The following is a 16,281-nucleotide window of genomic DNA, read 5'->3' as shown; positions in this document are numbered from 1 at the left end:
ATTTGATCTGTCACTGTGAACTTGTCAATTTGAACAGCAACTTTCATTTATCACTGATTTTGTTTATTTTAAAGCCAACAATAAACATAACTAAATTTTGATGTAGAGTACATTTTCTTCACAATTTTTAATACTATTTCCAATTTGTCCGCCCTTTTTAATTTACTAATTCTTTTTGCCGCCCCTTCTTCTTCCGTCGTCCCTTCGTTTTGCCGCCCCTTCTTCTTCCGTCGCCCCTTCGTTTTGGCCCTCCTGCTTTTACCCCGGGGGCTCGCGCCCCAAAAGCCCCCCCAATACGCGCATGATATCTGACAGAATCCAGTTGACTTCAAAACATGTCCATCCGATGAGACAACCGCGCGCCAATGATGTTTTTGTTTTTCATGTTTTTAAAGCATTGCCAATTATTTCTCCAGCCAAAGTAAGATTTTGGTAGGATTGGAAAACCCATCATGAGTTGTCTCGTTTAAAGCCATAATGTACGATCTTATAATATGAAATTGGTTAATTTTTTTCAAACCTGATTTTTTGCATATTTGAAATGTTTACACATGTCCTATCTTGCACCTAAATGGAATCGGCCAAATTTGCTGTCTTTGTAAGTCAACAGAGCAAAGTTCGACATATTATCATAATTTAAAAATTATGATATGTCTTCCCATAGAACTGTGTGTTAAATGGCCAAAATAACCAGTAGGATTTCTTTCACTTTACCTTGTTATTTCAACCTAAAATGATCAGCAACCCTTCCCGTCAGTTATTACTAATATTATTTCAACATTTTGAATAAAGAATAACAAAATCAAAATTTGACGGAAATCGTACATTAAGGCTTTAATACCATGTGAAATATTGCGGTTGAAAAACGTTTCGTTTGGATTGTTGTGTAAGCCAAAATGTGTTATTTTACAATGTTCCCATGATCCCGAATCGCAATCAGTGTTGGGAAATAACTCCACCGCGGACTGCAGTAGATAGTAGGGCTACCCCGGGATTCGTGATTATCATGTTTATAGGGAATTCTTAACGTATATTTCGAGCGTCTATGATCACGTCACACGTATATTTAGATAGATGTACCAGGTACCATATTGGAGATATATCAGGACATGCTCAAAACAAAGAACAAATAGCGAAATCAAGTTCAGAGTACATATACGGCTGCTATCATAACAAAAACAATTTTATGGTATTAAACTTTGGACGCGATAAATATATGACATCTCCATATTTAGTACGGACATATTTACGGTTTTCGTGCTCGCGAGAGCCGGAGAAGGATTGAGGGTTGGTATCGGTCCTTTGAGATAAAATAAGCTCCCGTGTTCCTTCCAAAGGTGTGGGATAACTCAAGAGGGGGGGTGGAGTATTCTGGCGTGATAACTAAGTCTACATAATATTCATGATATTGTAGGCGCGATAAACTTGTAATGTAATGTAATGTAATGTAATGTAATGTAATGTAATGTAATGTAATGTAATGTAATGTAATGTAATGTAATGTAATGTAATGTAATGTAATGTAATGTAATGTAATGTATGTAATGCAATGCAATGCAATGCAATGCAATGCAATGCAATGTATGTAATGTAATGTAATGTAATGTAATGTAATGTAATGTAATGTAATGTAATGTAATGCTAAGGTAAGTAATTATCTCTTCCAATTTCGGTGACACCTCATCATATTGTCCTGGGTAAAATTAGGCCCATGTTCACTGGATGGGCATAAAAACTAGCCAAGTAAAATGCTAATACCTATTTCAATGCATCCAACGGTCCAGAGAAATTAATGAGCTGGAATATATGTAAGGTAGTGTAATGTAGTGTATTCTAATAGCAATTGCAATGCAATGCAATATAATGCAATGCAATGCAAACTTGTAATGTAATGTAATGTAATGTAATGTAATGTAATGTAATGTAATGTAATGTAATGTAACGTAACGTAACGTAACGTAACGTAACGCAATGCAATGCAATGCAATGCAATGTAATGTAATAATGTAATGTAATGTAACGCAATGTAATTATAATGTTAAGTAATCTTGTGATGTAATTTAGGCCTAATATCAAATGTGGTGTACATTGTAATATCAAAATGCAATATATCATTGTACATAAGGGACGCACCCAGAGGATGATTTAAGGAAGCCCCATCATGCACCGTAAAAGTGTTATCACCGGAGTTTCAACTGCCACTTTACTTTTCAAATCCCATTGAACTCTGTGCAAAAGTTGTTGTTTTAGAATTGCCCGTGTGTCATTATTACTTGGTCGATTTCAGATCTAAACTGATGTATGCATGAAGGATAATTCACACCTTCTGTAGATAACATAAAATGTGAAATCGACCAACTTTTTGAAGGTGTTTTTATTGTAAATATATCTGTCCAAATTCAAATTTAACCATGCACGTGTGTATGCAGTGGGCGGGTAGTGGTGTCATGTTCACTCACACAGCTGTGCTAACCGCAAGACTTGCTAGGAAGTGCTTAAATCATCCTCTGGGACGCACCATTAGATATCAAGGGGGAATTTTTAACACCTCTGTGAGACTTTTCTTTACTGCTCAGTGAAACATTTTTTTTACTCCTCGTTGAGACTAATATTTGGGGGGGGTGTTATCGCAAAGTTATGAATTTTCAACAGTTTGTTTTTGGTTTTGTGAAACAAACTTTGTTTATAAGTCTTCATTCTTACCACTTTTGTGTATTATAGCACCTAAAATCATTCATTTTAGGTCAAAATGCTGTCACAAGGTGAGATTTTCTTGCTCAGCGTGGAACTCGAAAACAAAGAAATTCGCGATAATACAAATTTTATGTAAATTATTAAAAATTGAAATTTTTGACATTTAACACTAGTTTAATGAATATACTTAAGGTTGGTCTTAACCTCGGAATTATGGAAACTTTCGGGCCTCATTACTGCTAAATTGTTGGTTTAAAGTATATAAAAGTATACATATTTAGAATGACAAAGACTTGATAAATTCATCTGTGAGGTCAAAGTTCCCCCAAAAAAAAAAAACGGGTTTGAAAAACAGTCTTGAAAAACGAAACAAATTTCTTTCTTTTTGAAGTGAGATCTCTCTCTATGTTGTTTAAGTTCATATTTTTTCCATTTAGCTCCTTTCACTCTTTGTAGTGTAGCGTAGAATTATCACTCAAAAAGTGATTTCATTATACTGGTCGAAAGGTTTTTTGTTCTACATTATACAAATATAATTAAATCCGTGGTTCTTCTTTTTAAGTTAGGCGGGCAGCCTAACTTATTTCTTTCTTGCCATTTCTTTCTTTCTTCTTTCCTCTTTCTTCTCACAATTTGCTACTAGTGCCACATCCTTGATCGGATTTCGACCAAACTCAGTCACAAGCAGTATTGGGTAGCTGGCTACAAAAGTTATGGGCTGTTTAATTCGTTCCTTCTTTCCTTTCCGACAGCCATAACCAATTTTAGCGTTAGGGTTAAGGGATCGTATAGCAACCTTTGCACAGCATTTTTTGGGTGGACCTGAGAGCACATCAGACACACTAAATTGCAGTATGAATACGAGGAATATCCTTCTAATATCAAATATTTTTGATTTTTTGAAATAATACAAATTTTATTTTTGATATTTAACAGTCCTCGAAGTAAACTTTATACTTAAAGTGTTTTGTATCTGGGAGGAAAAATGTCCTTAAAATAACGTCATCATCTCTGTAGACCATCAGCTGACATCTTGTTTGGTATGGACACTAAACTCTCGTAAACCTCAAATCAATGTAAGATACGTATTACCGAAGAGGTTATAAATAACCTAACGCCTACGCCCGTATTCACACAAAGAGACAACACGGAACAAAATATTATGTTTACGTTTGTTTAATCTTAAGGGGATACTACACTCCTGGCCAATTTTGTGCCTATTTTTGCATTTTTCTCAAAAATTATAGGGCATTGGTGACAAGTAAGATATGTAAATTATAGGGGCAAGGACTACAACTACTGCACTGAAAATTCATCAACTCATTGCAAGTAGTTATTGATTTATTGATCAGATATTGGTTTTCCCTCATTTTTTGACTGTAACTCCACAACTGTTGTCTGTGCTGAAATCAAATTTCCAGTGCAGTAGTTGTAGTCCTTGCCCCTATAATATACATATCTTACTTGTCACCAATGCGCTATAATTTTGAGAAAAATGCAAAAATAGGCACAAAATTGGCCAGGGTGTAATACCTCTTAAGCTACAAACTTACAAATTAAATAACAATCTGTAATAACGATATACATGTAAGATGGCATAAATGTCTAACAGGTACAGGTAAGCCAAGAATTATGATTAATTACCATACCGAGGATGGAAAGAGAAACGGGGTTTTTCTACATTTTAATTCATGATACGCCAACTGAAGTGAGATTCACATGTTGACTTGTTTTATGCCATGCCAACACAATGGTTAAATAAACAACCAAGACCTTGATAACCAAAATGTCACAGAAAGGGCGGGTATACAAAATTCACTCCAGCTTGCGTGGTCAAATAATTATAGAGCACGGAAGGACATTTTCATGCGTAGACCATAATAATAGTTTGACCAAAATAATATCCAAAACAATATAATACAATTATGCGTTTTCGGAAATTCAATGATCGAATCAACTAAAATTTTGGAAATAAGATTTCTTGTGCTTTGAACCATGCCCTAAATCCTCTTTCTTTCTATACACCACACATAGTTATTCGTTGAGCAGTTTTGCTCGGATTTTATTTGTGAAATGACGTTCCAATTTTACTTTAACTTCTCCGTCAACTTCATGGAATATTGTGTCGAGTCCCTTTTACAGTGACAAAATATCACGGGCAACTTTCGCGGGCTTAGGGACCGTTCACAAACACTTGTTAGGGGGGGGGGGCTGATGCAAAAAGGGGCCCTGAAATTTTTTGACTCTACTAAGGGGGCCCTGAAAAAAATGACCACAAATTTATATGCTTTTCTATGGGGTTGACCCATAATTTTCATGTCAAAAAAAAGGGGCCTGAAATTTTCGAGGTCTGTAAGGGGGGGGGGGCCGAAAAAGTTTTGCGATGAATTTTTTTTGCATCAGGCCCCCTAACAAGTGTTTGTGAACGGTTCCTTATGGCACGATGGCCCGTCTTATTCCAAGCACTGCAGATTATAAAAAGCTCTCTACATTTACATCAGTGTACTTCGACTATATTTATAAATACGTATTTACGCACGTGACCACCTCTGCGCTGCCATAATAGCTTGTAGACAGACAGTCTCGAAGTTACCTTCTACGTAGCTGGTGGTCTTCCTTTGCATTTGAATGCAAAGCGGTAAACAACGCGAGACTGCAGCAAAATTGTCTATTTCGTTCAATTTTGTGATTATATTTTAAACGTTTCCGTCGATAAATATTTTTTCCGTCAACAAATACTTTCAAAATGTGGTTTTTTTTCTTCTTTTTAACATATTACAAATTCGGAATCCCCGAATTGTGTAATAATTTTGCAATTCAATTAATACTTAAATTTGATGAAGAGTTTCTAAAGAGTTCCTATCTATTTCGATGGTATTGCATGAGGATTTGGTCACCCTTGTTAGTCTTGGTATACCGTGCCCATGGTCACGTGCGTATTTAAAAAATATAGTCGAAGCATGCTCTACCTGGTTGACCTGTCCAGAGAATTATAAGAATATGAACGTGATAAATGCTGGACAGCATGTCAAATTAATTAGTTCTGCAACTCAAAGAGCACAATATACTGTGGGTAAACAGTTTAAAGACGTGTAATAGGTGTGCAACTTTCAGTATTTTGAGTTAATGTATTGTCAATAGATTATAGAAATAAATTAACAGTAATTAATGATCATTCGGAAGAAGTTGTTCAACTGACGTGTTCTGATTTCAATCCCTAATCAAACGCATTCACAATGTATTTTGTAGTAGATTTTTGCAACAGAGGGTTGCTGACAATTTGCGCAAGGTATGGGATCAAATTCAATCAAGACATCGAGATCTCTTAAAGGCATTTTGAGAGCAGGCGTACTGGCTTGGAGCAGAAAATGTTGTATGATGCCGGATGAGCCTACAACAATGATCACGGCGTCAACGCGTCGGATTTCTGTCGCTTGGTGCATTCTGATCACTTTTGGCTCTTGAGGCTTTTCAATTGGTTGTGCTATTTTAAAGATTTTCTCATCATTTTTCTTAAAGCATTTGAGATGCCAATAGTATGCACTAAACGGTTGTTGTTCGGATACTTCTAATTTTATGTTTACTGTATTGGAAGAGTAAGAAGCACTTCTGGCTGCCGTATTTAGCTGTTGATAGAACACGCTTCCGGGAGTACTCAGATAACAGCGGCGAGCAGAAAATGCAGGTGTAAATGTACCTTCTAAAGCACGAAGTCTGATTGCGCCCTCGATATTGCTCGCAATTTTGGGAAGTTTCGACAAGATCTCTGTATAGAGTTGTGAGTTAGTCACCTTGTCCAGCTCGTCTCTGTTCATATTTCTGAACTCGATCAAAGAAAGAACATCGCCTGCTGTGTTCGAGCTATCGTTTTCGTTGCATTTTCCAATTAACCACTTCTGCACTCCTTCGTATACATCATACTCGGTAGAAACGATGACATCCTCACGCTGCAGAATGCTAACCAACTGCTCAAGAGTTAGTTTTGTCCATGCATCTGTGTCAGCAGCCCTTTTGAAGTTGTAACAAAGTGAATCAAAACACCGCTGGAGGACACTTGTCAATTCCTTCTCTTCAGCAATGGGAAGCCATTTGAACGCTTGATCAATGCTATCTTCTATCATTGTCACCAAGAATAATGTACAGTTCTTTGTCAAGCCATCCACTCCGTATTTGTCCGCTAAAGTAATCAATGGTAGCACGTTCTTGTCATTGATTGACACCACGCCGTTGTTTTTACCATAGATGAAGTCCAGGAAAGTGTCAAATACAGCTTCACACTCCGGATGGTCTTCCTGAAGTTCGACTGCCTTGGCTTCGTTTTCTTTCCAATTGCCGTGAAACATGCGGTTGAATACAGGACTCGCTGCGGATAGAATAAGCTTATGGACCTGAAAGGATTTGCTGCCAATCTTCAGAGTGATATCTGTGTTAGCAGAATCGGTTCTAAGCTTGCTTATATGTGAGAAGATCGCTTGAGAACAATCAACATTTGAAGAAACACCTGCTTGTGCTATCTGTAAAATAAAGAATATGTATGTAAAAATGTGAGAATGGATCAACTCATAAAATCACTCTCAAAGCATAAGTGATCTCTATGTGCGAAAATCATTGATGTTTCAGATAGCTTAGGGGAGGATCTTATTTGAAGCAGCTCATCCTCCTGAGCATTTTGACACCTTTTGAAGCAGCTCATCCTCCTGAGCATTTTGACACCTTTAAAAAAAATCGGTTGAAAAATGAGTTGATGTTGCCGGCCAAAAAGGACATGGGGGTAATTTTGACCTTTAACAACGCCTCGAATGGGATACCCTCGCCACAAGACGACTACTCAACCAGGGCACTATGTTTTTTTTCAAAACTCACCATGGACTTGTGAACATCCCCTTCTGGACTGTAGTTATACCATGGAGGTATATACCTCCATGGTTATACCATCATTTAGTATGGGGAGAACAACCATCACCCTGAGTTACCATGGTTACCAACCCATTCAGTCGAGAGTAAACACATACAGATGCTCCTTCTTTGTTCGCACCATCCCAATCTGGAACAGACTACTACATCCAACAACCAGTCATTGCAGCAACAACAGTCGGCCACTTCCTGTCCCGGACACTACCAGCCTTCAAAGATATGGCTATACAGATACACCAACTCACCAATCATTGTAGCCTGTCGGTCTTCGATATTTACTTGCACGTTGCACGGCCTTTTCTAGTTGAAATCCATACACACCCATTTATCAAAGACATAACCTTAACTTGCACACCATATGTGACTTACCCTTTCTTTTTCTGCTACTGCTTTTTTGTGTAGTTCCTTCAGCTTGGCTAAATCATATTGTTGACTTACATTTAAAAAACCTCTGCTTTCCAGCGCCTGTGCAAAAACAAACAAAATTATACATGAAACATAAATGCATGACATTTGAAAAAAAAATTGTAAGCATCTAATTCTAAAGTTGGGGTGTGGTGTGTTCTGCTGATGCATTATTTGGCAGTGTTTGTGGTTTGAATTTGGAGAGTTCAATGTTGTGGGTTGTCACCTACACCGAGTTATCCGGAAGTTATATTTGGTAAAACTTGGGATGTGGTTTGTTATATTGATGTCTTGTGGTATACATTGAAGTGAGGGAGGGTCATTTGGAGAGTTGAAATATGGAGAGTTATCACCTTCTGCCTTTTGGGAGAGTTGTGTGGTAACATTGGGATGTGGTTTAATGTAAACATAAACTATTCCAATAATTATGCTAAAGGTGCCAACTCTACATATTTGAACTCTACAAATGTGACCCGGCAGCACAAACGAGCCGTAAATTCCCTAAATTGTATTCTGTGTTACGGTGTAAAATGTGTACGAAGGTCGTATTCATCGATAACTTAAACTGGCCCGACTTCCGTCTTATTTTGATAGTCAAAAACTAATCAATAATCCTTGAACAAGTTCATCTGGATTGTTGTTAAAATGGTTTTGAAGGTTCATTATATCAAATCCAGTAGTAAAAGATGGTATATTTACTCACGTATTCAGTGACGTTTCTATGATAATCTATCATCTTCTTCAGACTGGCAACCCATACCACTGATCACTGTGCTAAAGACAGTGGACTTATACCACCTAGTCTACGCCTAAAATGTCCAATCAACACCAAAAATGCTCAGTCTATAATACATAAAGCCGAAAAAGCTCTTCTTAGGGAAAGGATTCGTGTCATAACCAACAAAATCAAGACTTTTGAGAGTGAAAAAAACGACAGCGAAAGAACAATTAAATTCCCGCGGTATATCACATGACCTTCAAGGCAAAATCTCGCGTCATGTCGAGTTTTCTCGCGAGAGTGAATTCCTGCATGTCCGCGAACGGCAAACCCGTAAGTTACAATGGCTATCGGAAAAACAATCAACTTGGAGAAAGGACAAAACTACATCAGAACCTGATCTAAGCGGTACTCAACTAAAAAGATGGGTGAAAAACTTGTCCAAATATAAACTGTCTCAGCCACAAACTAAAGTTTTAGCCCGCGGTTTAGGTTATGCTGTAAGCCCTGATAACATCACCCATCCGTCCATTATTGATGATCATATAGTCGCGGTTGAAAAAGCTTGTTGGAAACTGCCCAAATCTGAAGCAGAGCAACTCCGCGCGGAAATCGTAGGAACACTTAAATCTTGCAAACCACCTCCCTCTAACATCAGCAAGGATGAAAGGCAAGCCATTAAACAACTTCAGGAGGAAGATTCCATTATTGTTCTTGGTGCCGACAAAGGCAGGGCTACTGTCATCATGGACAAACATGAATATGATGAAAAAATGCAAGCTCTCCTCAGTGATGAAAAAACATATGCAAAGTTGGACAAAGACCCTACGTCTAAACACAAGAAGGAACTGATTTCTATTCTTCAAAGACTTGAGAAAGAAAATAAGATCAGGAAGGAAGACAATAAGTTCTTGTATCCAACTACAGAAAATGTACCTCGCATGTACGGCAGTCCCAAGATACATAAAGAGGGGACCCCTCTGCGTCCTATAGTTGACTTCACTGGGTCGATCGGTTACAATGTTGCCAAGTCACTTGCTGACATTCTCGCCCCTTTAGTTGGAAACTCTGAACATCACGTTCTTAACTCCAAAAGCTTAGCCGATGATCTTAAAGATATCACCATCGAGGAGGATGAGATTCTGAACTCTCATGACGTTGTTGCTCTATTCACCAACACCCCAATTCACCTTACCCTCCAGATTATTCGTGAGAGGCTCGCTCAGGACAAAGATCTAAAAAAAACAGAACTCTGCTTACCATCGATGATATAATAGATCTGACAGAGTTCAGTTTAGTTTCCGTCGCATATTTCAGCTATGGTGGTCAGATCTTTCGCCAATGTTTTGGTATGGCTATGGGGAGCCCTCTGAGTCCAATAGGCTGCAACATCTTCATGGAATGGCTTGAAGAAAAGGCCATTTCAACAGCTCCCATAACTTGCCGTCCCCGCATGTGGAAGAGATACGTCGATGACGTCCTAGAAATTATTCGCAAGGGTGAAGTTGACAATCTCACTGATCATCTTAATAAGACAGATCCTCCAGCAGCATCAAATTTACATATGAACAGGAAAACGAAGGAAAATACCCTTTCTTGACACTCTCATAATAAGGAAACCTGACGGTTCGGTTAAACTCTGCATTTACAGGAAAAGTACTCATACTGACCAGTATCTACAGTTCACTTCCCATCACCCGCTCCACCAGAAACTTGGTGTTATCAGGACCTTGTTAGATAGAAGTGATACCATTGTCACAGAGGAGGATGACAAAGCGCGTGAAGAGCAACATATCCACAAAGCCTTGTCAATGTGTGGCTACCCCGACTGGGCTGTGAAAAAGTCAAACATGACAAAAGAATCCAAAACCTAAGAAAACCACCAAGACCAACGAAGCTGATAAGTCCAAAGGCCTTGTTGTGGTCCCTTATGTTGCGGGACTTACAGAACGCGTATCACGTGTTTTTCGGAAACACGGTTTCTCAACAGCCAGCAAACCACATAGAACATTACGCAATATGTTAGTCCACCCAAAGGACAAATTAGACCCCCTTCAAAAAGCTGAAGCAGTTTACGAAATCCCATGTGCGGATTGCCCAAAATCATACATTGGTGAAACGGGACGCTCATTTGGTGTAAGACTCCAGGAACATCAAAAGGAGGTGCAAAAGGTTGAACTTAAGCAATACACCAGGGCGACTCGCAAATCCTCCATCGCGGATCAACACAAATCTGCTATCACCGACCATGTGGTGGGCACCAACCACAACATTGAATGGGATCAGGCAAAAGTTATAGACAGAGAGTCGGACAAAACTACTAGATGGCTTAAGGAAGCTATCTGGATTAGGAGGAGAGGTGACAATATTCTCAATAAAGACGAGGGGGCCTACAAGTTACATAACATCTTTGACCAACTCATCACCACGCCCCCTATGGCGTTCGCCAAAAGGACAGTGATCAGTGGTATGGGTTGCCAGTCTGAAGAAGATGATAGATTATCATAGAAACGTCACTAAATACGTGAGTAAATATACCATCTTTTACTACTGGATTTGATATAATGAACCTTCAAAACCAATCAATAATCCTATTGTTGAAGTGGATAATAAGCTTCTACCTTAGATGGCCGGCTATAGAACTTTTAATAGCTCTGGTCTTTGTTTGCTTTTGCTAAATCCTGTTCAAGTGGTGGGTTACCAGGCATTGTATTTTGTACAGGTATGCATAACCAACAATTAACAATGAGAGAACTTTCTTAAACCTCGTTGACTTGGGGATGATTTGAAATGACCGCCAATTATGACTGTTTGATATATATTGCCAACAATGTGGAAAAAGAGAAACATGTAAAAATGTAAAAAGCTATAATTTTGTTGAAGGAGCAAAGTTTAACAAACCATAACCTCGCTTCTGGATATCGTTTGAAGTCAAATGATATACCATTTTTAAGTTTATGATGTTTATTTTTAAACACGAAATAAAACAAAATTGACCGGGGAGGAATTTACGGCTCATTCGCCGTGGACGGTCTAAATTACCATACTCACTTCAAAGTAGAAACATTCCCATCACATTGATATAAGACACCACATCCCAACTTTACAAACAAAATATTTCCAATTTATGCTCAAGATGACAAACCGTGACAATCAGCTAGCCATAATGTACGATTTTATGCTGATTTCAACATGTACACTGATGTATTGATCGACTTTTAGCGTTACTATGCATAACAATAGAAGCTGGTCAGTGGCGTGGGCGTACTTAGTAAGTAGGCTGTCAAGCAGTTAACGATTTAATGGCGGAACAGTTTTGTCTTGAACAAAAGGTATCTCTCGATGAATAGCTTGTCGGCAAATCAAATCGGCACAAAAGAACAGTGCGTTACGTAATCTATTGTATCTCGATGATTGACACGCTGTTTTCGTTATGTTGGTTTCACGGGTTTGATCTGCTGTTACTTACTGTTATAGATGTCTCTATGTCTTCGATGGTTTCCTGTAGTGTTCTTCTTGGCGGTGGTGTTGGAACTGGAACAGCAGGCACATTCCCTCCACCATTCATTCTAACAATGGAAATTGACACCTGCAGTGGGGAAAAAGCAAGTAGACCATAGTATGAATTATGCGGCTCGTAAAATGCTTCCCCACCAGTAGGGCGGTCCTTGAGCTTTTGTGGTTCTTAAAGAAAGAAAAAAAATCAACATATTTGCAAATGACCTCAAATGACCCCTGTAGTATGACTCTTTACATGTAGTTAATAATATAGAGAGATTGCGAGTGAGGCAAACACCATACGGGTTACGTATTACGACGTCATAGTGCCGTTCACATCAACCAAACTAGCCTCCTACACAGCCAGTTTGTGTCGGTCCTAACGCTCGTCGTTCCTAGTATGTTCGTGATAGCCGCATTATAGAGTCTGAACCGAGACTACATGTAAACGCAATTGCAATCAGCTCATGGTGGCGCTATGCAGATTCACCTTGGGTGCATCGAACCAAAGAAGATGAGAAAATATTCTGAACTTCTTTCATCGAACCCACTTTCCTCGGTATTGATATGCAAATACGACTGGCTGTATGTATTGCGGTTACCGTCCTTTCATCTTTTCTGTTTCGGTTTCCGGTTTCGGATCTCATTGTTATTTTGAAGTGTTAGCATGGTACGTGTGAACAATCCTTTAATCTAGTCTTTTGTTGACTATAGAAAAGTTGAAAGTACTTGACTCAAGGCCAAAATCACCTTTTACCCGAACTCACTCACGAATGCACAACACAAATACACTGTTTGATTAAGCTAACAAAATTTAAGTCTTTAATTGAAAGTAAAATATGATTGGTAGGCGGGGCTGCTTTCTCTAAAAATATATCTCCTTTCGCTGCTTTCTCCAAAATTGGTTTCTTTCACCAATCACTCTTTCTCCAGGAAACAGGCTTCTTTAACACTGCTCCGCTGTATTTGACAGATGTGTTATTTTAAAAGACTAGACTCCAGCAAGTCGAGAGAAGAACTTTAATCCTTCGATAAGGAAGAGCGCTTTCGTGTACTCTTAACCTCCTTCGTTAAAATAGCTCAATTATTTTTTACATGACAGCTATGACACTACAAAATGCCATGAAAACCAATAAATAAATAAATAAATAAACAAATAAATACTCAGCGTAAGTGAAAAACTGCCGGTTGAAAGTGCTCAATTCTTTATCGAAGAGCGTAATAATAGTTGAACAGAAAATAATAGTTAAAATGTTACATGTTTTGTTTCAATAATGTTTTCATTGTAAAATGAACTTGTTTTATCAGTCTGATGATTGTAGCCATCCTATATAGACGTGTGCAGCATGAAACTGCCAGTTACTACTACTAGTAAAAACATGTAACATTTTAACTGTTATTTTCTGTTCAACTATAATAAATAAATAAATAAATAAATAAATAAATAAATAAATAAATAAATAAATAAATAAATAAATAAATAAATGAATAAATAAATAAGCATGGTTTATTTGATTCAATGGTCCATGTTATTGTAGATTGGATTTTAGTTAAAACATCAAAATAGAAATGAACTTCTCACAAAATGACGTAAGGCCTCGGACTACTGTTAATAATTATTTTTAGCTTATAATTAGGGATGACCATCATAATTTCATGTTGCCCCTTTTGCTACAAAAGATTGTTTTCTGGAAAGAACTCATCAACAGAAGTATTTTGGTGGTTAAATGGTCAAAATCGGTCAAAAACTTTTCGAATTATGAATTTTCAAAGTTTCCCATTCTGACCGGTCATTGGAACGAAATAAAGTGACAAAGTCTAAATATAGCAATGTGAGCAAAATTGGTATAAGCATATATTTACCTTTTATATTTCTTTATTTTAATATATATGCAAACATGAAACAAGCATATTGTGAAAGTATCAAAGGGTTTCTTATGAAATGGCACTTTACTAGTCAATAGCATTAAGTATTTCTTCAAACCGAGGCACTGAAATCATGCTTTTAGAAAACATTTGCCAAAAATCATCCATAATAGCCAAAGTGGCACAAAATCAAAAGTCCAGGTGAACGTTTTTTCCACAACAATATACACTACACATAAGAAAAATACTAATGTACTACAAGGGATTTTCAACATAGGAATCCAAACAATCAAGTACCAACATGCACAGCTTTATCCTGATATCACTTCTGGGGTTTTAACAAAATGTTTAACCTCTATTGTGATTGGCAGCAGCATAAGGTATCTCTTTGATAGCTGATAATGCCCAGCCATTCAGCAAGTGGCTAATAACAGACCTTGATAGGCTTGAATGAATACTGTCATGTGCTACAAAACCATCACATCCAGGGCCTAGTCACTCAATATGCTACAGAGAGCACAGTACTTTAACAATGGAGTGAAAGACTCATTATTGATTAGGCGCGTATTTTAAAAGTACAGCTCCTGTGCGTGTATAGCAGCAAGTCAGTGTAGATGGTATAAATATAAGAAAATGTTTAGGGTTGAGATCAGGTGAATAATACAACAAATGAGCATGAAACTTCACATTTATGTTCAGAAAGGTGTCTATTTAACATGATTCGAAAGGTGTTTGGAAATTCCAAAGGGAAGCTGGTGATTAAATTTTTAACTCGAGATCTACTTGTCCGGTTTTTTTTCCTTTTTACAGAGGGTATGATAGAGGTAATAACAACAACTCTGCCAAATTACAGCTCAGTAGGTCAAGGTGTTCACCTGATCTTTTTCATCTGAATATTTTGTGCCATTCTGAGCAGTGCTGCACTGGGCCACTGGCAATTAAGCGCACTGTGGCGATTGACCAATTTTGACTCACACTTACAGAAAAACCAAATAAGTTATGATGCTGTAATTTGCAGGATAGTTACAAAACATAATTGGCATTAACATCTCCAATTTTTTCAGAAAAATTATGAAAAATAAAAGAATGAGCTCAATTTAGAAATGTCTGTGCAAGCAGTGCACAGTTGAGCTCCCTGCATGTCTATGGGAGTGTTCTAATCAAGTTGATGGTTCATTGGTCATCCCTATTATAATCATGCTTACCTTTGGGCAATAGTTGTGATTAAAATAAGTTTTTTCCAGAGGCTTCCCGATAGTTGTAGACTCGGACTTGAAAGTTGACATGCACATGCAGTACCGGTAGTGTAACTGTACTTACTGTCTCTACTTACTGCTGTCTGTAGGCCCAGGAGCTCCCAGGGTGTAGTTAAAAAAACTGTTAAATTAGAGCACAAAACGTTCAAACCTGATTCATCGCCTATTGTTATTATAATTTCAAGTCCAGTTCAAGTGGGATTATTTTTTCCTTGAAGGCAGGAGCCTTGTGTCAATTATAGATTGTGGCCAGTTAACTTGCCCATAGATGAATACCCATATTGATTGTCTCTAAAATGTTTTGGGTCCTTGTAAAGTAAAACCATCTTCTCTGGTAAAACTAAATAGTATAAAAAATAAAATAACAAAAAATAAAAAAATACTAGGTCTATATTAAAATAAATTTACAAATAAATAAATAAATAAATAAATAACTACTACTACTAGACATAAATAGTTTAAAAAAATTAAAATGAATTTATAAATAAAAATAAGTACCGGGTATGTAAATAAAGTAAATTTATAAACGAATAAGTAAACAAATGAATAAATAAATAAATAAATAAATAAATAAATACATAAATACATATATTCCAAATAGAGGTGAAACCATCTAAAAATGGTAAAGTGCTCAACCATAAAGGGAGCTTATTAAAACATAAAATTTGGACTTGTATATGTAGTATATACAAGTCCAAATTTTATGTTTTACATAAATACATAAATAAATAAATAAAGAAATAAATAAATAAATAAATAAATAAATTTATGAATAGATTTAAATAAATAAATTTATAAATTAATTAATTTAAAGCAGTTACAATCAGATCCAGTTAAATTAATTCACATAATAATATGATCCCAATTTATTGTGATAATTGTTTTTGCTAACTTCAAACACTTTTCGCACTTCTATTATTTTCGCTAGGT

At 37.0% G+C, this 16,281-nt stretch overlaps 1 protein-coding gene across 1 annotated transcript; it reads right to left on the bottom strand.

The window, feature by feature from the left end:
- Positions 1-4,238: 4,238 nt before the first annotated feature.
- Positions 4,239-15,447, bottom strand: LOC140157049 (uncharacterized). Its single transcript, XM_072180114.1, has 4 exons — positions 15,301-15,447; positions 12,201-12,320; positions 7,978-8,073; positions 4,239-7,208 (listed from the first exon to the last, which is right to left on the bottom strand). Exons 1-4 carry the CDS (start codon positions 15,385-15,387, stop codon positions 5,916-5,918), a joined length of 1,596 nt encoding a protein of 531 aa, XP_072036215.1. The 5' UTR covers positions 15,388-15,447; the 3' UTR covers positions 4,239-5,915.
- Between the last annotated feature and the right edge of the window lie 834 nt (positions 15,448-16,281).

This window comes from Amphiura filiformis, chromosome 7 (genome assembly GCF_039555335.1).
Source record: "Amphiura filiformis chromosome 7, Afil_fr2py, whole genome shotgun sequence".
Taxonomy (NCBI): domain Eukaryota; kingdom Metazoa; phylum Echinodermata; class Ophiuroidea; order Amphilepidida; family Amphiuridae; genus Amphiura; species Amphiura filiformis.
This window is presented reverse-complemented; position numbering and strand designations above follow the sequence as displayed.

Coding starts and splice junctions, on each gene's coding strand:
- LOC140157049 (XM_072180114.1), bottom strand. CDS start 15,387: ATGTGCATGTCAACTTTCAAGTCCGAGTCTACAACTATCGGGAAGCCT. Junction 12,321..15,300: donor ATCACAACTATTGCCCAAAG/GTAAGCATGATT, acceptor TCCCCACTGCAG/GTGTCAATTTCCATTGTTAG. Junction 8,074..12,200: donor ACATAGAGACATCTATAACA/GTAAGTAACAGC, acceptor GTTTTTGCACAG/GCGCTGGAAAGCAGAGGTTT.